Below are 24,446 nucleotides of genomic sequence, written 5' to 3'. Positions count from 1 at the left end.
CGGACAGACCCCACTCACCTGGCGGAGAGAGGCGCGCAGCATGGCTCTCCCTGCCCGTCGCCGCCTCCTCACGCCCGCCGAGCGACCCCTGTCCTTACCCCGGCGCGGCGGCCGCGCGCCGCCATCTTGCCGCAACACCCCGCGGCACCATTGGCAGGGCGGCCAAGAAGGCGGCCGCCCATTGGCTGCGGGGGCCGCTGGGCTGAGCGCTGTGGGGCGAAGGAGCGCCCCGGCCCGATCCCGATCCTTATCCCGATCCCGAACCCGATCGCGAGCCTGGGGCCCGGCCCGGCCCGGCTGCCCTGGCCATGCTGTCATGGGGAGCGGCGGGCGGGCGGGCGCTGCGCTGGGCGAACGGGCGGGTACCGGCCCGCGGCTTCCGCGCCTCTCCGCGGGCGCGGATCGCCATGCCCAGCTGGGTCATAGACCGGTACGGCAGCAACGAGGTGCTGCGCTTCACCAGGGAGATGATGTTCCCCATCATACACTTCCCGAACGAGGTCATCATTAAGGTTCACGCTGCGAGCCTGAACCCCATCGACCTCAGCATGAGAAGTAAGTGCCGAGCCCGAGCAGCCGCGGCCGGGCTGCCGGGATGGCAGGGGCTGTGCTGGGGCTGCGGCTCCGGTGACCCGAGCGGTGCCCGGGCACCGGCCTGGCCCGGCAGTGTCCAGGGCTGCCTCAACACACGTGTTTCCCCGAGCCCTGTGGAAATCCGCCGCCTCTTGGAAACTCCACTTTTTTCCAGGTTCTCGGGGAAGAACGATACACAAAGCCACTGACAAGAGTGTGCGCGTGTGTGTTGAGAGGGTGAACTTTCAATTGAGCGATTGTGGTGCTGCTCTCTTGACCGAGATACGCCCGGCCAAGGAGCAGCATTCCCCCTAAGTGATGCTGGATTTTCCCATCTCCTGGAGGTGAATGGGGCTGGAGGCCCAAGTTCTGCCAAGTCGGTTTGCCACGACCTAAGGCAAACCGTGGTGTTCATTGCCATGCCCATCCTAAACTGGCATCTGGAGACGTGCTGTCATCCCGCCCGGGAAATCTGGCTCTTTCACTGCCCGGCTCTTTGTATTTGACACATTTAATTAGGTTTTTCCCCCCAGTTTCTGTGTTTGAAACACGAGAAGGAAGTTGTGGTAGTAGAATACCTTGTATTTCCTGTGTAGAAGTGCTTGCATATTGAATCAGATTCAGTAGAACAAGCAAATATATCTGTAGGAAGCCTGCTGACCCAGCTGTAATCTGTGCTTTGGGTCTCTAAAAATGAATTTTAAAAAATCTTTGAATATAGTTGGGGGTTTAGTGATGGGACATTTCCTATCTGAGGATTCCTGGTAAGACACTTTCTGGCATGATAGGGCCCCTAGGTGGACTTTTCCAAACAATTGAGTGGGTATACACGCCCAAATGCAGGCTCTTTTTAGGCTGAGCACTGTTATTAGTTGGGTAATTCTGAGACTTCACCGCCTTTGTCTGTTGCTTACTAAATAAAAGTCCAGGTTACTCATCTTAGGAGCTATGCCTTGTTATTTTTTACACTTGCTCTTTATCTCTAAAATCTGTAAAAGTGTGAAATATTGCAGATTTTTTGCATGCTTTAGTTATAACAGAAATGAGGCACGTTATGGATAGCTGGTGCTTTCTAATTGGAATTGCACAGTTAATAAATGAGCACTCAGTGTGGTATGTTGTGGTTGATTCCATGTTTTGCAGGTGGTTATGGTGCAACTGCATTAAATATGAAGCGGGATCCCCTGAAACTCAAAACCGGCGAGACTGAATTTCCTCTAACGCTCGGTCGAGATGTCTCTGGTGTGGTTATGGAATGTGGACTGGGTGTGTCTTATTTCAAACCTGGAGATGAGGTGATACCACCAATGTCTTATTTTATTTCTTTTTTCCAAAATGTACACTTAAAATATACTATGAGATGTTCAGCATTCATTCTCCTCATAATTAATTTTTTAATGCTGTTGCATGCTTAATAAGGCCTATCTGGCAGTAAATTCCTAGAGTACTTTCTTCCCTTCATTTTTTTCTGTGAAAAACATGGTCTCATGGTCTTTCAGAGACTTGCTTCTGCAAGTTAATGTCCCTTCTGGGTTTTAGTTTTTGGACCATTGCTGCAGTAGCAAGAGTGGAATTTGTTTGTTTATAAGTGCACACTCAAGAGTGCCACTTTGTTTTTAATTGAAGGTAGAATTCTAACAAGAAGAGATTTGTTTTTATTTTTCTTGAGTAGCTTGGAGTAGGAACTTTGGCTTAACCCAAGAAGCACTTCATGGGTGCCCACACAAATACTGATACTGTTTGCTTTCACCTTCACCAGTTGCTTTCACATTTCATCAGTTTTAGCATAGCAAATCCTGATTCTGCACCATCCTCACCCCTCTAATCTGGGCTTTCCTGGCATGGGAGTAGTTTGGGGGGAGTTGAAAAATTATGTCTTATACACAATGCAGTACAATTTATTCACATAGCCCTCCAGTCCTTCATATAGTTGGTAGTCGGTTTTGTGATTTTTTTTTTTTTTTTGGTGTAAAATAAGCTAAATCTGGTTTCTGATAAACAGTGAAGACATTCTGTGAATTGTAAAAAAAGATTTCTTTAATGAGGGAAACTTCTGTGTACATACAATAGTGTGCAAGGCTACAAAAATTGATAGCTGTTTTCTGTTTGGTTTTAGGTGTGGGCAGCAATTCCCCCATGGAAACAAGGCACTCTGTCAGAGTTTGTGGTAGCTAGTGGAAATGAGGTAAACTTCCAAAACTCTGGCTAACAAAACCTCAAAGTTGTAAAGACGGCATTTTTCTTCTTCAGTATCTAAGTAACTTTATTTCTTAGTGCTTGGATTGATTCGTACTCCAGCTAGTTTTGAAGATGGCTGAAAATGTGCAATACACAATCTGCAATTCAGTAAAGCTTTTTTAAATATTTCAGTGTCACATAGGAGCTGCTGTGTGACTTAGTTATGGTTTTATTTCAGGTATCTTTTAAGCCAAAGTGTCTCAGTCACACAGAAGCTGCTGCCTTACCATATGTTGGTCTCACTGCGTGGTCTGCACTTAACCAAGTGGGAGGACTGAACCAAAGTAATTGTAGTGGGAAAAGGTAAGTAAACAGTTCTGGTGCTAAAACTAAAGTTCTTCATTTTTATATTGAGCTGCTTGTAAGACATGTCCAGCAGCAATAAAGACTGTTACACCATGACATTGATACCGATCAGCTGTCTGAGGATGATGGATTCTGTCTACACAGCTGCTGAGAGAGGCTTCTTTAGAGGAAGGCTCAGATGAGGTCCCTGTATAGAGGTAAAAAATGCCCACCCAGAGAAGTTGTGGATGCCCTCACATCCACAAGTGGAAATGCTTAAGGCCAGGTTGGGTGGAGCTCTGGACAACCTGCCCCAGTGAAGGGTGTCTCTGTGCAGAGCAGGGCAGTTGGAACTAGGTGATCTTTGAGGGCCCATCCAACCTAGGCTGTTCTATGATTCCAATCCAATGTATATCTAATGTATGGGCTATATAGAGAATTTGAGGATGTTATCTCCAAGAATTTGTAGGGACTTTGCTTTTCAGCTAGCCAAATGTAATATCCTCTCAGTTGTACTGGCAGCTCACAAAAAGCCCTCTCAAGGACAGAGATGTGGTTCAGTCACCTCCTGCATGCATGGCCCATTTGGAACAGACTGGTTTTCCAGCTTTTTGAGAAAAATGAGCAGGTGACTGACTCTTACTTGACCTGCAGGCCAGAACTTTGATGAGGTCAGGAATGCAGACAAGAAAAGGAGAATGTACAAGACAAGCAGCCAATCAAATAAAAAAATTGGCTTTGTTTATCAGTCTTTTGATCTGACAATGGCAGATGAGGAAAAATGCAGTGAAAGGTTGGAGCAAAAACCATTTTTCTTCTGATAATTGAAATCTTCAGTTATTTTGACCTTTGGATGTTTGAGTAAATAGATAGCAAGATCTTCAGAATGGAAATGAGGGCAAAAGTAAAACTATGGGAGTTGAAAAACAGTAGTTAAAATTACTGTACTGCATCACAGATTTAGGTCATAAAGTAATTACTGGGCAGCAGAAGTCTTGGATGCCTGACCTCTTCTTATCTTGGCTGATACTTTGTAATGCAACACATTGCAAAGGACACTAGATTGATTAAAATTCTTCACCCACATCTCTAGAAGACAATCGAGTGAGTGATTATTCATGTGTCACAGTGAACTTCATAATGAAAATATTGAGTATTTTTTCTAAAGGTAAACAATGTTTTGAGAAGATGAAATTGCAAAATTTAAAGGAGTTTCAAAGAGACATGATTGAAATTAACTTCCAGCTAGTAATAAAATTCTATACAAGATCACCTTACTTTTTTATTTTTCAGTATTTAGACTTTTTAGTATCTTAACTTTCACACATAAATAGAATTAACCTAAAGATACACTGATAGGCTAGTTTTATTTAAATTTTCTTTCCAATCTTCAGGTAAGTGTTTAGATTGTTAGCAGTAAAATTGAAACTGCATTTGTAATGTAATCTTTACATTTAATATTTACTTTCATGTTCCAAATAAATTTTTAATTACTCTGTCAGCAAACTACATTTGTAATGTAATCTTTACATTTAATATTTACTTTCATGTTCCAAATAAATTTTTAATTACTCTGTCAGCAAAAACCCATTTTAATGTACTTTAAAAATATTATATTTCCTATCTATAAATTTTGAACTGTAAAACCAGCAGTGAATGACTTATGTGATGGTACCTTTTTTCCTCCTGAAATAGTGCTTGTAGGAAAGTGTTTAAAGTGCATTGAAGAGGCTGTGCAAAATTATATTCCATGAATCCTCAGGGCAATAATTTAAAAATACAACAGTTTATACAGCGTTTCCTAATTTCTTTAGATCATATATTTGGTAAGAAGTTACCTACGTGTGTGATTTTGTGTCAGTCTTTCTGTCTCCTGTAGTTGTAGGTAAATAGCTATGTAGAAGGGTGCACACACACAGAAAAATGTCTTATTTGGGCAGAGCAGCTGTATTCTTGATGAAAGCTCCTTCACTGGTGCTTTAGTGCAATGTTGGGACACCTTAAAAGCAGTGAGATTTTTCTATTGGTGTGTATTGTTCTCTTTGCCTCTTTTGAGGCATTAGTGTGGGCTAACCAGAAACACTTGCTGTTAGTCCAGTGTCTGGCTGTGCATTGATCTGGCAGATTATCTGCTCCATCTGCACATACTTTCACAGGTTATGTTCTTACAAGTTTCCTGAAGTGTGCTCTCATTGTTTGTGAACACTCCTGCAATTCCAGTCATTTTTCCATAGCCTTTATTCTATACCACTCTAATTAATTAATGTCAATATTCTTGTAGAAGCTTAAATGTTCTTACTGTCCTAAATGTTCAAAATGACTGTGTTGTGTTGAAGTTATCTGTGGCTACCTCATATGTGCCACTGACCTGTTTCAATAGAGAGGAGATATGCTTGTTCAACATTAGATGTTAAATATCTTGCTTTCTGTATTCAGAAAATGCATGACAGAAACCTGACAGTTTGAGAAGTTATTCAAAGTGCTTACATTGCTTTTAAATAAAAGTCTTTATGTAAATGCAGAAGCAATATCTTAGACTTTCATGTATGCTGGGCAGAGATGCTGGATTCTCTTAATGTAAGCTACCAAACAGACTCCTGGTTCATACGGTCACGGTGAAAATTTGAATGGTATAATACCCCAAGAAAATATTTTTTCAATGTCTGTGTGTTATTTCATCATTTTATCTGTTGAGAAGTACAAATTGAGTGTAGGTTGTAAAACTTCTTGATAGGGTAAACAGTGCTTGATCCAGGAATAAATTTCTTGAGGACATTTTGTTGGCATAATCAAATGAAATATAATTTTATATCTAAATAAAGTTGATATATTTAGTCAATAAATACATTAATTTTACAACTATATAAAATCACTGCATTTATTCAATTGTTATCTTGCATGTAACTCCGCCACTGAAATTTTTTAATTATTTATAATCTGGAGAAAATATTAGTCCTTGATCTGTACCCACTCCCCACCCTCTATGTGTTCTGGTGGGGGGCACACTCAGCTGAGACAGGTCCTGCCTCCTGATGCTCGTTTCTGACCTCACCATAGCTCCAAGCAGGGCCTAGGGAGATGGGCTAAACTTTCAAATCTCATGCTGTGCTTATTTGGAGAAATCTGCTCCCTCTGATTGTTTGAACTGCTGAGCCCCATGGAGGGCTTGGTGAATGTTGTGCCTCTGTCAGAAGGGAGGAAAGCCTGGGCTACAAATGTTCTTTTTGTTCTTTTGAAAAAATTGGTTCTCTTGGATCCCTGCCCAGGTCAGAAGATTTGTTAATTTGGTCCCTGGTGCAAATACTTTTATATTAATTTACTCCTGACCTCACCCTTGCAGTGCAAACAGGTAGTTTCTATGATGTGTTTTCTCCTGGCTCTGTTTTCCTGAGGCAGTGCACACAAAACTGTTCCTGCTTTGGCACTTGCCACCATCTGTCATTCAGTACTGTCCTAACAGGTCCTGCACCTTCAATCACCACCCCTCTTACTTGTGTGTCTTGCTGTTGTCAGTGCTGCTGGGCTGCTGCACATGGATCTCCTGTGCAGATGTGGTTTGTCTCAGAAATGAAGAGCTTTCTTGAAGTCACAGTGTGTGGAGAGAGTTTTAATGATTGTAAGGTGTGATAGAAAATAGCCCATGTAACATAGGAACAAACTGAATCTCAGAAATATTTCTACCTGAAGGAATCCTGAAGGGCTTTTATTGAAGGAGAAAAAAAAAAGTCCCAGCCAAGCTGCTCCCCAAACTGAAAATGTTACCTAAATCCTTTGAGCAAATTGTACATTTTAGGATGGCAGCTTTCCCCCAATTATGTAGTAGAAGAAATGCACTTTAACTAAGGAGTGAAATTGTAAAGGCAGTTTGAAAAGGTTTTTTTGAAAGGATTTAATTGTGACTGTCCTTTTTAAGGATAAAGATGGGTTTAACCCAAAATCTTGACTGTAGGATCCTGGAGCCTTTTCGAGTATACTGAAGTCGAAATATGTGTGTTGCTGTGGGCATCTGTTGTTAGAAGCCTGGTTCTGAGGATAAGTACATTTTGGCAGATTTAAAAGCTGCAGGCTTTGTGGTATTGTGGTTTCATATTCTTAATCTGAATTTTGCAGCTTGGATCAGTGAAATGGGAGGGAACAGAATCTGATCACTTACAAAAGGAGTATTTCAAAATGGATAGTGTGACCACAGCCAAGTCTCTTAGGCTACTTCAAAGAACTTTTGTAAGCTGAGACTCCAGATTGTATAGTACAGTTTTGTACTGTAAAAAGCAATTTCCTTCAACATCTTTTACTGTGAGATTTAAAACAGGAATTTCACCAGCTTCTGAAGATTCTGAGATTTTTCTGGCAAATGGAAGCTCTGAGAAACATGATGTTCCCCAATCCTGTGCCAGGACTTCATCTTGGATCTTCTTTTTGTCCTAGAATTAGCAAATGGATCCAAAGACAAAGGCACTGTTTGCAACTTGAGCTGCAAGGTTTTCTTACTAATTCACTTTCTGATGTTTAGTTATTTAATAAAATATTTGGATTAAATTTTTGAACAGCGTTTAGGCTTCTAGCGCTAAGGTCCTCACACAAGTTAACTTGTATTAATTTTTTTTTGAAATTTAGGGTTATCAGTTAAAATGAACTCTCAGTTGCTAATTATTAGGCAATATACTCTTTCATTTTCTTGCTTGTGTGCCAGTTCCCACAAGCTGGCATTTACAGGGTCTTGTTGAGATGTACTGGAAGGAACTAGAAAAATTCTACTGCTTTTTTTTCCTAAAGAAAAATACACTCAATTTAATAAAAATTAAATTTGTTAGTGGTGAGGGCACTTCATTGTATTTTTGTCTTTTAGATTATGCAATATGGGATAATTATGTTCCATATGTTCTGCAGTTCACAGTCTCATTAAATAATGTCATAATTAACTACTTTTTCTCTTAGATGGGACCGATTTTTGTAAAATGCTGGTGAATTGGATTTTTTTCTTTAGGAGATGTGACAGTGGAGTCTGGGAGACAGGAAGGGCTCTTGATTGATTTTGTCCCAAACGAAACAATTACATTTGGGAAAGTGAGGACAGGTGCAGGAGTTTTGAGTGATAGAAGTGCTACTACCTGACAGCTCCACTGCCTGCATTTAGAAGAAAGGACATATGAGGAAGTCTCTTTGGCTGTGCTGAGATAATGTTTTTGGCACAGGACACATGATCAGCAATGTTAAGTCACATTTTTGGCTATCTGAGCAGTTAACCACTCTTGAATAACATTGAATGACCAAACCAATCTTTTGCTAAAAATAATTCAGCGTCAGAGGTGTATAATAAACATTAGAATACATAATTACTCCAGAGTTTATTTAAAGAACTATTAAATATATTTTAATTTTCTCTTACAGAATATTAATATTAGGAGCTTCAGGAGGAGTTGGTACATTTGCTGTACAGGTAATATTATCCAGCATGCCCAGGATTAATCTTCAAGCATTTCAGTATGAAAAAAAATAACAGCAGGGGAATTGAGAAAAGGAATAGAGAAATAGCAAGCTCTCTATATAGCAAGATTAATAGCAAGATCAGTCTGCCTGATTGAGAAGATTGATATTTCCAAAAGTCAAGTATTTTCAGATTTATTGCTTTCCGTTTATTATGTTGTATTATTTTAAAGTAGGAAATAGGGACTTTCAAAGAAAGGAGTTGGGTGTAAGATCACATTTCACAATTTGGGTGCAGGAAATCTCTGATTGGTGTAAGTTGAAATATGTAGGCTGTTCTTATTATCTTTCATTCAGCTCTGTGCTCTAAATAGGAGCAGAACTTGGTGTATGAGTGGGAAAACTGATGGAGAATGTCACCTACCACAACTGCTGTAGCTGGTCAAATGATGTGAGAGGCCATCAGGCTTTTGTGTGCAGTGGCTGTAAAGCACAGAGGCTTAGATTTACTTTCCCTCACTGTCTTTGCCTTGCTGCCTTTTTGTCTGTCTGTTCAGTAGCTCTAAACTTTGGAAAGTCAACATGCTCTTTTGTTACTTCATTAGTTGTGGAACATCCTCTTTCATGCTCTCAGTTAATTTGGGAGTTTTGATTCTAATTACTATCATCTCATGCTGAAAAATCTTTCTCTCAAGATTATAAAAAATACAGAAGTTGGGTGATTGCATCACTGCTTTCTGTGTTACTAGGCCATAAGCACAGTGGTTTTAAAGAGGTTTACAGCAGAATTTTTTGTGGTATGCTATTTGCCTGATCTTTGATGAAGCAGGTGACTTTTAGTATGAAAGGCTGACCAGCTACTGACTAGTTACAATTTGTAACTGATCAATCCTGGATAAACTAAGTTAATTAACCTGGAATAAAGGTAAAAAGTGTTAGTGTGAATGAAAAAATGAGATGCCAAAAGAGATAAATAACTAGCAAAAATCCTTTACTTTGCTATAGCTTTTGGAGTAGAAGATAACCTGATATTGTCCCTGTGATAAATCAGACATTATTTCCTTCTTTTTCTTTTTACTAGTACTTAACCTATTTGCAGTAATATGAAATACTTAAAGGGCATATTTAATAATATTTAATGGTACATCTGGTGCCAGTTTGGTTGATTGGCAACTTGGACAGTATCTCTTGGTGTATGTTTAGCTGATAGACTAAACATACAGATGGTAAACTGAGAGCCTTATTTTTCATGAGACCTGGTATCTTTCAGTGGCATTAAAAAAACCCCACACTCTTTCCTTCACACCAACTCCTCCCTCCCCACAGCCACCTTAAATATTGATAAATTCTAGCCATTATTTTGTCTGTGGGATTTGTGACAAATTATCCTGTATTGGAACAGTCTCTCCAGTCCCTATTAAAGGTGCTCATTTGTTATATAAATATAATGAGACTTTGGCTTTTCAAATTGTTCTCAATATTTCACTAAATTTTAATCTTTGGACTTTTTTTTTATACTTGCTTTTAGCTAATGAAGGCCTGGGATGCTCATGTGACAGCAGTTTGCTCTCATGATGCCAGCACACTGGTGAAAAAGCTTGGAGCAGATGATGTGATTGATTATAAATCTGGAAATCTGGAAGAGCAGCTTAAAACATTACCCTTGTGAGTATTTGTGTTGCTTTAATACTGAGATCAAGTGTAGGGGGATAGAATATAAGAAAATAAAGATAGTGTAGAGAGTAATCTTACCCCTTGGGAGTTGCACCTGGGCCAATTATCAAAGATTAGGAACAGGCCTGACTTTACCAGGCCACAGCTGTAACCAATGAGAAGAAGATGCTATAAAAGAGTGGGTGGCAGGTTGAGAAGAGAACTGGAGTCAGTGGCTGCTTTGTGAAGAGGAAAGAGTCAGTGCTGTGAGGAGCTGCCCATGAGAAACACCAAGGAGGTATGAAACTTTTGTGCTAAGGAGACAACAGTATGGAACTCCTGGAATAAGATGAGAACAATGAAGGAGTTTGTGGTCAGACCTTCTGCCTTTTGATTGCTTGACTCTATCAGAACTCCCTAAATTTTTCCCCCTGTTTCTAAAGCATTATTTTGTGAAGTAGGTTCACCTTTTTGAATGCAGTTTGCAAGTGAGTATGCCCAGCACAGATTTCATTGTAACACTAAGCTAGTTAATTGGGAGACAAGCTCACTTCCATGTGCTTCTCTTCAGTGACTGTAATATGAACAGTTTTGTAGCTTCCATCCAAGTATCTTGGAGAATATACAATGCATGAATAAATTGAAATAAATCTCTGAAATCCTGAGCGAAGCTGGTAAGTATAAACTTGATCTTGTAGAGGAAAGAACTATATCATGAAGGAGCAGTGACTTGCCACTGTGCAGTGCAACTGGGAGTAAATTTCTATTCTGTAACATTGGATACAGAATACCTCTGAAAAACAATCACATTTATCTTGTCACAGCAGCTATGTTTAAACTAGCCTTGGATTTTTCTCTAGAACAGAAGTATTTTTTGCTTTTGTCATCTTCCCATCTGTTTAAATGTAGTCTACTGTGACATGTATTTGAATATGGTATTTACACTGCTCTTTTTAGTTAGATTGAGCTAACTTTCTGGGAGGGGAAATAGAAGCTACTTGATCTGTGGAAAAATTTTGCTGGTAACTGTGCTAAGAAGCCATGTGCCCTTTAACTGTAGTGTGATTGTCAGCAGGCCTGAGGGCAGTGACACTGTCTGTACAGCAGGATGGACTTTGCAGCTGGGGCAAAATTTGCCTTTGTGAACACTTTAAATGTTAAACACCTATTCTAGTGAGGGACCCTTTCTAAGGGACATCAACAACAGTGTCCTGGGGTGCAGTTTAATGGTGCAGCTAGGCTGGTCAGTCAGCTCTACTGAGTGGGTTGTTCCCTTTGCAGTTGTACTGACTCTTCAGAACCCACAGTCAGCTACTCTTTCCAGGAGCATTACTTTTCATGGTCTTCTCTTGCTGGCATCTGTTACATGAACTGAACTTTAAACATGAAATAACACCTTGGAAGACAGGCAGCAAAGCCATCATTCCAGAGAAATAAGGACTTTTCTATTTAATTTGCAGTATGTACTTTCTCTCATATTTTTAGATTATTTAGATTGGAGGTATGTGTATATACATATCTATTGCAATCTGGAGATTGCTGGAAATTTACAAATGAGAATGAGTTGTGCATTTAACAGAACAGGTGCATAGCTCCCTATTGCCCTATTCAGCCTTTACAGGCTCACATGCTGGTATAATGAGAAGGAACACTGAAACTGTGGCTTTTTGCCAGAGGCTCCATATACCCATTCCATGGGGGAAGGTTTTAGTTCCTTTGCATTGTTAGGTTTAATGTTAAATAGGTAGATGTGACGAAAAGAGCTGTCAGGAGAGGTAGAATGGCCCCTAAATAAATCAGGAAGCAAAAAAAAAAAAAAAAAACTTGGAGAAGTGAGGCTGAGAACTGGGTCACAGAAAATATGTGAGGAAATAAGGGTTAGTAGAATAATTTGTTTATGTAATTTTAGCCACTGGAACTGACTTTTGTTGAGTACAGCATGTACAAGAGCAGTTCCTAGTTGAGGGCATGAGTCCAGACTGGTTTTTACATGTACATGCCATATTGTTCAGTGCTAGACCTCAGGACTGTTCCAGTAGTCCCTGTGGGAGGGCTGAAGAGATAGATGCACAGCTACTTTCTGTACTTGCTTAAAGCCTTCTAGAGCTCTAAGTTTGCTTTTTGGTGTTCAAGTGTACTTTCTAAATAGCCTGTGTCTGCTGCACAGTGACTAGGCAATAACCTGTAAATTTAAATCCCGTTGTTCATTAAGCTGGGACTTTTCTGAAGTCCTGGGACTTTCTTGCTGCTATCTTGCAGGCTGATTTGTTTTGCTTTTCAGTGACATGTAAAAATGTGGACTATAGCTGATTTCTGCTATTAATTAGCTTAATTACAGTGAAGTTATTTTTCCCATATCAAGATTTTAAACCTGTTCTTTGTATGTCTGCAGGTTTGATTTTATCCTAGATAATGTTGGTGGATCCACTGAGAAGTGGGCGCTAGATCTCTTGAAGAAATGGTCAGGAGCAACATATGTTACTTTAGTGACACCTTTCCTGATCAATATGGACAGACTTGGAGTGGCTGATGGCATGTTGCAAACAGGAGTCACTGTTGGTTCCAAAACCCTAAAGGTATTTGACAAAATCCTATGTGCTTTTTTATTTTGTAGTACTTTAGTGACTGCCTCTGTGGCTTGGATGTCAGTCAGAGCTCATGGAGAGGCAGCTGTTGCATTGTCCTCATATGTCATTAAGTATACTATTCTTTCTTTCTTGCACTGAAATGTGTTGGGGTGGTGCTTCTGGGGGTATGTAGTAGTTTGGGGAGCTTTGAAGTTTGATTCCTTATTGTGCTTTCCATTGTGGCCTTTTCCATATGGCCTCCCTAGTGAGTCCTGCTGACAGCCAGGGTTTCATAGTAAACACAGCAAATCCCTGCCTCACTGCAGCGAGGGCACTTTTGTTACTTGCTTTAGGCTGGTCAGGCTTTCTCTCAGAACATTGTTCTATGACTGATTCTCTTCATCCTGTTCCAGCACCAGAGTGTAACAAGCGTGGTGGAGGGGGGCTAGGAAGTCTTTCATCTCTTTCATGCTCATGTGTCTAGATGGTGATACTGATTTTTCTAGTTTTCATAAGTGGATCTTAAAACATTCTGCCAGTGGCCAGAGCAGTGGGGCTTTTTAGAACTTTTCTCTTTCTTCCCTATGCTTGTGTACTTGCTCTCCAAATGAATGCTTTTTAAGCAGTTGCTATGGTATTCCTGCAAAGGCTTGGCTGAATGGGATTTTAAGTCCTGCAGCAGTACCTTCTCAAGAAAGCCCAAAGACAAAATGAAAAAGTGGGGAAGAAATAATGTAATTTTATTTCTCAGTGTGCATGTTTCCATGATGAAGAGGATCCTATGCCATATATAAAAATCATCTCTTTGGCAGATGATGTCTTTTATTCCTGTAATGACTTACTTGGAGGAGATGCTCTTGACTTGTGCGTGTGAGATCTTCCCAAAATGCTTTTCATGTGAGCTGCCATCTGTCGTTGGATGGTGATGACTTGGCAGATATTATGGTGGAAAATGAAGTCACTGATACTGAAGTGGAAGGTTCTAAATGTTACATTGATGGGTTTATTTCACCCCTGTTTTGAGTGTACAGGAACACATAACACCATTTCTCTCTTATGTAACCAATAATGCTGTTTCTAGCTGCAGAGACAAGGTAATTGTTTTTCTCTACTAGCTGACTTGTGCAATTGGACACACAATTCACCCTGATCCTATTGTGGTAACACAACATCATGGTTTGTACATTCAATCCATATGCTTAGGTGCTGTTTTTTTCAGACACTAGCATATAATTTCCATATCTTTTCCTTAAGTTACTTCTTCAGAGGTTCTGTCATTAATTTTAGTTCCCATTTCAGTTTGCTCTCATTATATTTTAAGAGATTTGTGATCTTTCTTGCAGCATCTCCTTAAAGGAGTCCATTATCGGTGGGCATTTTTCATGCCGAGTGGCCCAAGTTTGGATGAAATAGCAGAACTGGTTGATTCTGGAAAGGTATGTCAGTACTGGTTACTTGGGTATTTGTGCTGAAGGAGATGCTGCTTGGACTCAAAAATGGTGTAGTTCACTGTTGAGTAATAAAGTGTTCTGAGAGTCATGGTAAGGAAAACTGGTTAAAAATCCACTTGTTCCAGTTTCTAACTTGTGCCTTTTGCAAGGAATTTTGGAGTTTGTAATGCTTAAGACTGTTCTGCCTTGGCCTTCTTGAGCATACTTTTTAACAACACAAAGCTTACAAAGTTACAAGGAGTAATGTCCAGTGATTGTTTATTTTTGCCAGTGGGAATAATTTAATATGAACTCTACATGAAAACTATGTTTTAAGAGGTCTCAGTTGGTTCATTTGGGCAGAATAAACATGGCTGTTTATCTGCATATGCAAAATTGCTTAGCCTGGATGGTTGGCTGTCCTGCCCATGGTTTGCTCAGAACTAGAATATTCTGGTTATTCCCAGGTAATAGATGATCTCCATTGGCAGAGTGGTGACAAGAATCTTGTTTTTCATTATTTCAGTGCTGCAGGTTCTGATGTTTGTGCTAATTCAGCACAGGGACTTGGAATATTGTGAGCATTCATAAGCTTCTGGGGAATCCTAGTGGACTTGGGGGGAAAAAGCCAAGACAGATTAAGTCTGCTTTTGTGATCTTTTCAGGTTTATGAGCTTGTTACAAAATATATTGTGGGAGTGATCAGTTGATTTCCTGTGTTTTGGATTGTGTGGTGAAATAGGCCCCAGCAGTGTCCTCTTTGGGAATTTTGGCAACATGAAATTACCCAAGAGTAGAGAATATGGACAACTGCTGTTAATCTTTCCATGTGGTAGATAAGCAGAAGAGTAAGCAGAGTCTGTCATGACTGCTGGTAAATTCCAGTATGTGAACTGCCATCTTGTGCTCAAAATTTGTGCATATTAGTAAAATTTAGATCTCTCAAAGTCTGAGTGTTGATCCCCCTTTTTGGGTATGCAATATGTTCCAGAGTTTGGAGAAGAGTCAATAAACTGTTCTTGTACTGAAGACCTGATTGCTTCTGTTTTGCCACCTCAGTGTGGCTGCTAAGAATAAAAAATTCTCTGCTTTGTATTATGTCCAGTGCTGTAGGCATAATCCTGTGGTCAAGAAAGAAGCTGTAAAAGGTCCTCATCCTGTGATTGTATTCAGTCACACTGCTAAATTATAAGTGTCTAAGAAAAAGAAATGCCCTTGTCTTTGTTTTTACCATTTGTCCTGTTCTCAGCCAGTTGCAATTTGTTTTGTGTTCTGCTTCTACCTTGTATGCAAAACAAATGCAGACCATGCTCATGAAAGCCTCTTGGGAAACAGCTGTTTATGCAATAGAGATAGGGCTTAATAACCTGGCCAGGTGAATTGCAATGCCACTTCAAATGTACGTCAGACATGCATGAACGTCCTGATGTACTTCTGGCTGTAAAGATGATCATGAGGACAAAGATGTTTGCTTGGTCTTTTATTCTCTGTGCAAAAACAGGTCCCTAATGTCAGGCTGTTTGTCTGCAGAGTCATTATTCTAGCAGCATTTTACTCTATTTTGTGCAATGTTGTAAACATCTGAGCTGTCATCGGGATTTTATAAGACTCAGTTGTGTTCCATTTAGACAGATATTAATGAGACTATGACCTTTCTTGTTTAGACACAAGAGTTCTCGTAAAAGGACAGACCATCCATTCAGAAGAGTAGGTGTTTGGGAAAAAAGGCAGGAGAGAATCACTGGAGAAATTGTACCACAATTTCCTATAAGTAAGTGAAATGTTTGTGTTTGGATAGGAAAGAATAAAGGAGAAATAAAAGCAGAAAGCAATGAAGTGTTTCAAGAAGCTTGGGGAAGCCAGCAAACTGAGCTCATGTAGTTGTACTTGTTACCTTTGAGTGAATATTTTTGAGTAATGCAGGGGTTTTTTTTTCATTTAAGTATTTTCTGTTAAAGACATCTTAATTTTGAGATTGTATGAAATGAGTAAGAGAGCAATTAGAAAGCTCCTGGAAACAAGAGGCTTTTTTTCCAGGAATAAGTTATATGGGGGGATTAAATGTAAGAAATTAAAAAGAGATGATGGTTTAAAGAGATGTTACAGTAAGTGAAGCGTTGAAGAGCATATCTATGAAGCATTTACAGATAATTTTGATTTGACAGTCCTTCTGCACAAACAGAGATTTTTAGCTCTGATGAGTTCATCATATTCCTTTGTGAAAGCAAAAGGGTTCTTAATCCTTCAGTGGATGAAGAATAAGCAATTTTGTTTAAAGTTACTTGGTTTTCACCTGGATGATCTATGCAGCAAGGAATAGAGATTTGCAAAATGTCAGCTCTGAGGAGGAGTTCTTTTAACAGCCTTTTTTTAATGGGGAAGCAAAGGAGAGGATTTGATGAGTTGGTAGTACAAGAAAAGAGAGTAATTTTCTTTGTGTAATTTACCTGCACATCAGTCAGGTCTGGGAATTGCAGAACCATTCTCAGTTTACAAGCTGTTTTCTCTGCCTTGCAGATGGACATCTTGCAAAGAAACTATTGCAAGACTCAGGGGCTGGGAGGCTGCTACAACAATTATGGGCATGGAAAAAACCCAGTATTTCCTTGACAAATTTTAGAGAGACTGGCTATTTTCTAAACTGCTGGAGAATCCCTCTTGTGGTTTGAATTTCAGCAGTTAATTATGACTGGCTTAATGTGGGCTCCACCAAATGAGTTGACAAAGCCCATGTCAGCTCTGTATCTCTTTCCATGGTAGAATGTTCCTGGTGAATTACAATTCTCATCTTAAGACAGCTGAAATCAACAGAACCTTTAATTCAGGATACAGATCTGCTGGCACACTGTTCAGTGAAGCATCATCACTGAAAGGCTTGTTAGGAATTAATTTGGTGTATTTGTGGTCAGTGTTGTGGATTTAAGATTGACAGTGTTGGTTTTTGCTGCTTGCCCAGCATTTTCCTCCTCAGGACATGTCATATAGTCCTTGCTGAAAATAGGCTAAATTCATGTAAGTATTTAAGTTGGTAGAAGCCTCTAACTCATAACTGAGCAGTTACTTTGTCTTTTTGAAACCTGGTGGAGGAAAGCTGGCTCAGAAGACTCCTTAGTGTCACAGGCAGGAGCACTGAGTGTGTTGTGTGTTCTTGCCAGGACTATAATAGGATGTGGGGTCATCCTAAGACCAACAGAAAAGTGACTTTTTAATTTTAATTCAGTGCTATTTAAATGCAGTACAAGTGTGTGTGCAGTGTTTCTGGTGACTTAATACTGTTTCCTTCAGAGCATTGTTGCATCAGATGGTCTGATGGGTGAAAGTTGTTTTTGCAGAAGGAAAGCTGAACGTCAGAGTCTCCAATCATGAAATGAATAGGTCATTCTCTCTGATATTTCCTTTTTAGATAGATGTTCCAGCACAGGCACCCTTAGGAAGAACAAGTGCCTGCCTTTATTAATGTAATTTGTGAGTAGTGTTGGTTTTACATTTTGCTGAAGGCACTAGATGCTTTGGTTTAGGGGGCAGGATTCTGACTGTTCTTTGGCCCTGCTGCTGCCTTCTTGTGCAATTCTGAACAAATCACATAACCTTTTGCTACCATAATTTCTTGATCTACTAATGAGGGCAAATGCCCTTTATTCACCTTTGATGATTTGCTCTGAGATACCTTGTTAAAATGAGGAATTTAATTGTCTTCTGTTCCTGGTCTTTCCTATTCAGGAAGTAAATAACACAAATGGATGGATATGGTCATCCACTTTGACATGCCATGGGTTCTGAGAATTGTTTGGATGGCCATTAGGGCATAACAGCTTCTGGACTCTGTATCCTAACCTGTGCGTTGATTTGCTTCCAATTCATTTTGTTGCAGCTCTGCAAATAACTTTTCCCCTGGCCCTTATTGCAGTTGCATTTCTCTCAGCTCTATGAATATCAAACAGTGAATGCAACACTGAGTCCTTGAATGTTCTCCAAACATGGCATCTATAGATGTGGCCTTCTCTACAGTAATTCCAGACTTTGACTCTGCTAAGGTATCGTAGGATACCTGAGAACTTGCCCTTGTGTGGTACCTGCTTTAGTCTCTCTGAAAAAGGCACTAGGGTACCTAAGTATAGGGGTTTCTACACTTAAATGTCTCCATTAACTAGAGATCAGTCCTTCTTCCCACTCTCATGGGAAGTCACTCATACTTGTTCTGATGACCTTCTTTCTTCATGCTAAATTGCAAAGCTTGCACCTTTTTTTTACTTTTTTAATTTTGTGTTTTCTTGTTGCAGTGCATTTGTTTGCCAGGTTGGTTGGCTAGACCACAGAGATGTTGACCAAGGAGGGGTTGCCAAAAGCTCTGTTCAGCCCTTTCTCTTCCAAAAAGAACCTCTATCTGCATTTTGTCATGGCCACCAAAAACAAGCCGCTGTGATTTTTATTAAAACATACCTGCTCCCTTCCCTCTGAGCTCTGTGTGTGTGATACATCACAAAGTATCTGTGAAGGGCACCAATGGAAACTTTGTATCCTGTGGGGAAATAGGGTTTCAATATGTAAATTCACTTACACCACGGTGAGGTCCGGAAAAGAAAGCGTCATCACCTACCAGGCATTTAATCAGATGTGTTCCCTTAACCTGATGTAATTGTAAATTGTGTGGTAAGTCAGGCCTGGTGTTCTGAGCTCTGGCCTCCTGGTGTAGGAGGGAATTGTGCCTAGTGCAGGATAAAGTGCAGACAAGGCAGCCCTTGTCTGCTGTGAGTTTAGTTTGCTGAGACTGGGAAGATGTGGATCATGCAGGACTAATGTTCTAATCTCTATATATGATAGGCTTTCATATGTAAATGTGTTTATATTTAACTGTACCAAAGTTGGTTCTGCCTTAAGTATATGGTGACATTGACCTAGATTGCTTTAATTACCAGCATAAATATCAGGATAACTACCAAGAATGTGCCTTACCAGGGATTCTAGAAGAGGTTAATTGTGCTTTCCTTTAGTTAACAGTTTTTAACATGGTCCTGTATGTAACTAAATCCAGCAACTTCCTTATTTCTACTGATTTAAACTTGGGCTAGGCTGGCACACATTGCAGTTCTGGGCTTATCCCAGTTTCTTACTGCTCTTTATTGTGTTCTGTAGAAGCTGTTCTGCCAGGGCTAATTAACAAACAAGAGATTTTGAAGCCTTTTCTACACTCTGAACTGTACCCTGATAGCCTTCTTAACTGGGATTTTTCTGCTAGCATTTTAATAATTGTACATGATATATATGAGTTCCTGTGGGCTGCTGTTAGAGATTTGATATAAAATAATGTACTTTGGCTTATTAGCCAAACATATAAGACCTGATAATGCAGTTGTTGGTAAGAGGTTGTGGGATTCGACCCTGGAACATTTGCCTTCCATTCCCATGTGTTAACCACTGCAGCACCATTTTTGTTATGAGTGTATTGTTTGCTCAGTTTTACTTCTCTTAGGTATTTGGGACAGAAATATCATGTATGTGCTGTCCTTTAATGTGCTCATGGATGAAAGTGCGTATTCTCTGAAACACAAGTTCATAAAAAACACAGCAAGGAAGGCTTTTTACAGAACATTCAAAGATGGGCCTCTGAGCAGTCTGGTCTAGTGGAAGGTGTCCCTGCCTATGGCAGGGGGAGCTGGACTGAATGGCCTTTAAAGGTCCTTTCCAACCCAAACCATGCTGCAATTCTATGCTGGCACTGTGCAGTTGCAAAGCTACCTGTACAAGATGTGACCAGAAGCAGCTCTTGCAGAAGGTAAGGACTTCATTCTTTGTCTTCAGTGAGAGCTGCCCATAGCCCTTGTTGACCTTGTTGGCAAGCAGTACGAGGCTCAGCATGCATTGCCATGAATGCCATTTCAAGGGGAAGAAGGAATGAAGAAAGGAGTGAGATTTGGATCCAAGGAGCATGGAACAGGAGTACAGCAGCGAAGATGCTCAGCTAAAGTAGGAGTGTCCCAAAACAGCATCTTTTTTCCCCATAGGATGACAATAAAGTAACAAATGGATAACCAATTGTTTAGTTCCAGGACAAGGACTGTTCTTTTTAATGATTTCTCTTCACAATTCTTGTTGACATTGATGAGGAGACTCACTAAAGACCAAAGGAGACTCTAAAGCTCTGCATTTGTGCTCCTGGGCTGCATTTAGGCCCGGTGGTAATTTCTGGAGGAAGATGGCCTTTGCCTGTGAACTCAGCTAGTCAGATCAGCAGGCAGGTCTTTTCCATTACAGCAAGCCCTCGGGAGGACTCTGTCTGGTGGCACATATTCCAGCTTTTGTTCTGTGCTTGTGCAAGTTCCTTGCCTGGAGGGTGGTGGATGGGAGCCTAAGCAGCCTCACCAAGGCAGAGGAAGGCGGGAGGCATCTCCCAAGCAAGGCTGCCCGGCAGCTCTGCCACGGCCCTCCTGTGCAGAGCTGGAAGAGAGCCAGTGCACTGTCACTGTCCTCTGAGAGACGGCACGTTTGTCCTTCTGCTCTGAGCCAGGCTTGCGCTCGCTTCGTCGCTCTCCTGAGACGTTCAAGGCTCTCGCTCTCCCTCCAGTGGCAGGAAAAAGCTCCGCACTTACTGGAGTCACCTATCGCTATTATGAGCGTCGAAGCCGTTCTTCATTCCTTTCATGTTTTCTCACTTGTCCCCTCCTGATAAACTAAAACTGCGTCCTTGGCACCGCAGAAGGCGCGACCTCCAAGGGTGGGCCTGACTCTGCCATGATCAGAGTGTGTTCCTGCTGAGCAGTCAACTCCTGCCAGTGCTGTTCACTGCCTACTGCATTCAGAGCTGGAGTGGCTGGGACACCCCTCTGTGATGTGTGTAGGGATAGCCTTCATCAGCATCAGCAATTACTCTTTTTATTTTTCCAAACACGAGTTCATTGCAAGAGACCTGAGATTCATTTCTATAGTATGTCCTGCATTGGAGAGAATGAAGAGGAAGAAAATACCTTTCAGGCCCAATCTGTTTTCAGATAAACATTTCAATGTGGGTATGTGTAATCCTTTCTCTCCCAGACTTTAGTTTAATCCCTTTTCCCTGAACAAATAGGTGTCCTCTGGCAAGGAACTGATGCGTGGCTGTAAATAGGCAATGTTTTTATTATCCAGTTAATCTCCATTTATTAGCACACATTCAACAAACAGCAGACGCTCCCCTACTTGTTTGTCTGTTCACAGGAAGAAATTTTATCTTAGTCAGTGGATTATGGTAAAGGCTGAGTGAATCACTGTGCTGCAACATGGTCAGCCCTTTCAGGGTTATTCAAACAATGGGACTGTCCAGCCAGCCAGATAAAATGTTTAATGCCCTAGATTGCCAGGATCATCAATTTGGTATTCATGTCTCTCTATAGCACTGCCTAAAGCCAGCATTTAAATGAAGCTAGAGGTTACATCAATGTAGCAGATGGGCTTTGAGCATGTGGTGGCTGCAATACACACGGTGTTTTGAACTGTGAGGCTGAATTCAGGGCTCCTCTGAATCACTGTGTCACCACTTTTCAAATGCAGTGGTTTAAACTCTACCCTGCAGGCTGAGGATGTAACATACCTCACTCTGTCAGAGTTGTAAATTGCAACCTAGAGTAAGGGACTATGGATTAGAACACTAAAGTGTCTTGTTCATGTTTTCTCAGTTGCTGCACATGTCTGAAATTAACTTCTGCCTTTCCCTGGAATCCCTTGCACTTCAGATCCCTTGTGCTGCTGCTCTGCTTTCTTCCCTGAACACTTTTCCTCTCCTCCTAGCCTGTTGCTTGTCAGGGTCATCTGTGTCCATGCACTAGCAGGCTGGGTTTCTGTATCTCTTTTTTCCCTCTTAATTGAAGCACAGCTTTGTACACAACTGCCACTAACAATAAGTACTGTACAAGTGCTTGGCTCAACAAAGTTCCTAAACTGTGTTTTCCCAAGCATCTGCTATGAAAGCAAGGGTTGGTCTTCCTCAAAACAGTCAGTACTGACCAGCAGCACGTTCCTCCTGATGGTCACAGCAGCTGCAGCTGCCCTCAGATGCTCAGTTTACCCCAAACCATTGTCTAATTCAGTGGGTTTGCTGCCTTGAGTCCACGTCCCTGACTTTGCTTATGTCCAAGACAACATTTCTATTCTGTGCTGAATGCTGACCAGACATGAGTTTGTCTTGAACATGATCATTTATATCCAACATTTCTTCCACAGCTGGGCTGTCTTTGTGGCTCCTCTGCCATGTGTTGCTACTGAGTTTGCTGGGGCTTGGTTTACAGACATTGTCCAGGCAGAACAAGGGAAATAATTACTAAGCCTCATACCTTGCTGCATGGCAACTTTGAGGCACTTGGTGATTTGGTGACTTTATTTTTTTGCACAGTTGCTCTCAAAGTTATTTGTCTGCAAATTCTAATGCATTCTTTGGAGAGGGTTCATTAATTCCTGATTTTCTGCCATGTGAAGTTTCACACTATGGCTAAGCTTGCCTTAACAAAACAAAAAGGAAAATCTAGTGAAGTTAGGGGATGCTGTGGTGCAAGTTAGAGTACTGATGTCTTGGATTACTGCTATCATACAAGCAAAGCCAGTAGTTATTTAAGTGCAAGGAGTGGATGTCAAGGTAAGGCACAGTGTATAAATGAAGAGGAAATTAGAGCTAAGAAAAGGACCTCCCTGAGCATGGACAACTATCAGAGAGCATTTGTTGTGCTGCTGGGGAGGGTGCTGGGTGGTCAGCTCTGGTGCTAGCAAAGTGTGTGTATGATAACCTTTCCTTGGTAGTGCTGCACACTCACCTTCTAAGCAGCACATCTGAAAGCAAAACCCTTTGTCATGTGGTAAAAGCAAGGCAGCTTTTTGGAAGACAGCACCATTCCAGAGCTGCACATTGTTTGTGTCCTTATTGCTGCTGTATTCCTTTTCTGTCTAGCATGTCCTGCCAGCAGAAATTACCAGTTCTGGCTTATTCAACAAGAGAGGGTGCATGCTATAAAGAAAATGCAGAAGATATTTTTTCCCTGACACAAGTGAAAAGGATCTTCTAGCACTGTAAATAGTGTGTTTGGATCTTTGGTACTTCACATCTTCATCACTGCAAGCACTAGCTGCAGACTCATTTACTGATCATTTTTCCTCTGGTAAGAGGATTAGGATCAGTGCATCAGTGCAAGGATATGCACTGGGCTGGTGTTACAGCATCCAAGGTAAAGGACTAACCACAAGGTAGGCAGATCTTTGGTAAGAGGTGTGAGAGGTAGACAAATATTTTTTATTATTAATATTCTGTAGACAAATATTTTTTTGGCATTTGGAATGCTGACTCAGAACCTGACAGTAGAAAATAACCTCTTCCCTTGGACCAGCAGTGACAAATATTTTTCAGAAGAGCTGAAATTTCTTCTGCTTCTGTTGGTACACTATGACATCTAAAGAAAATGCTTATAGGGGTTTCAGGCTCCTTAGTTAATAATGGGGAGAGTGAATAAGTAGTTTCACTGTTGTTAGAAATGAATCTGAAACAATCCAGAAGGCCACTCTAGAAAATTAATGTCAAAATAGCAGTTGATGCAAGCTGGGCTTAATAATGATTTATGCCTCCTGGAACACACAGTGGTGAATTTTCAAGTGTAGTTAAATGATTCAGCAACAAACATTGGTGGACAATTTTTTTGTACTTCATTTGTGGTCTTTTGAGGGTACTGAGCCATGTACTGATGCAGACAGGCTTCAGATTTATAGGTATCTTAAAAATATCTGACATTGTGAGAATTCTTGAGTTTAACAAGAAAACCAGTAGAGAAATATGAGGAAAAAAAATATTCTTTCTGGAAGTATATCTTTGTGGACAACAAAAAGTTAAACCATGGTGTCAGTGTTTGAAAGGATGTACAAGTTAAAACCTTATGTGGTGACATTAGTGGGAGAGGCCCCAGGTAAGGGCTTCAAGAGGTGTTTCAAAACATGGGCAAAGAGCAGCAGAAAACTTTCTTCTGGATGCAGTGGTATCCCTGAAAAATCTTAAAAGCTAGTGGCTACATGGCAAGTTCTGTCCTAAATACCATAAAGAAACCTCCCTCCCCCCTTCTTCATACAGCTTTGAAGTGTGAGGGTGATACATTACTTTATTCCTAATATAATGACATTTTTTCTTTATTCTGTAGATTCAGCCAGTTATTGATGAAGTCTTCTCATTTTCTGAAGTTCCAGAGGCCTTTCTGAAGTTGGAAGGAGGACATGCACGTGGAAAAACAGTGATCAATGTAATTAGTAGACAATAAAGTATCTCTAATCATTA

The 24,446-nt window shown here is 40.7% G+C and overlaps 2 protein-coding genes across 5 annotated transcripts in view; one reads left to right on the top strand and one right to left on the bottom strand.

Moving 5' to 3' along the window:
• Positions 1–318, bottom strand: part of QRSL1 (glutaminyl-tRNA amidotransferase subunit QRSL1) — a 13,849-nt gene extending 13,531 nt beyond the window's left edge. For both annotated transcript variants that reach the window (XR_011682250.1, XM_071446801.1), the window contains exon 1: positions 19–318. Coding sequence is in view for 1 of the 2 variants with exons in the window: in XM_071446801.1 (XP_071302902.1) it covers positions 19–318 (300 nt within the window). In the remaining variant the exon portion in view is untranslated. The remainder of the gene's footprint in view (positions 1–18) is intronic.
• Positions 309–24,446, top strand: RTN4IP1 (reticulon 4 interacting protein 1). 3 transcript variants are annotated; one of them, XR_011682254.1, is made up of 10 exons: positions 309–555; positions 1,717–1,868; positions 2,690–2,758; positions 2,990–3,114; positions 8,485–8,533; positions 10,049–10,185; positions 12,566–12,749; positions 14,084–14,176; positions 15,835–15,941; positions 24,313–24,446. XR_011682254.1 is itself a non-coding variant. In XM_071446814.1 (9 exons), the coding sequence occupies exons 1-9, from the start codon at positions 309–311 to the stop codon at positions 24,427–24,429; spliced, it is 1,173 nt and encodes a 390-aa protein (XP_071302915.1). In that variant the 3' UTR covers positions 24,430–24,446. The 3 variants fall into 3 exon arrangements, 2 of the variants coding, with proteins under 2 accessions (XP_071302915.1, XP_071302922.1); XM_071446814.1 differs by lacking the exon at positions 15,835–15,941; XM_071446821.1 differs by having other exon boundaries at positions 15,835–24,446.

The sequence above is a fragment of the Agelaius tricolor genome, unplaced genomic scaffold, assembly GCF_023055355.1.
Source record: "Agelaius tricolor isolate 1412-34295 unplaced genomic scaffold, bAgeTri1.0.p SCAF_1, whole genome shotgun sequence".
In the NCBI taxonomy this organism is placed as follows: domain Eukaryota; kingdom Metazoa; phylum Chordata; class Aves; order Passeriformes; family Icteridae; genus Agelaius; species Agelaius tricolor.
The sequence above is the reverse complement of the archived record's forward strand: the minus strand, read 5'-3'. Positions and strand labels throughout refer to the sequence as shown.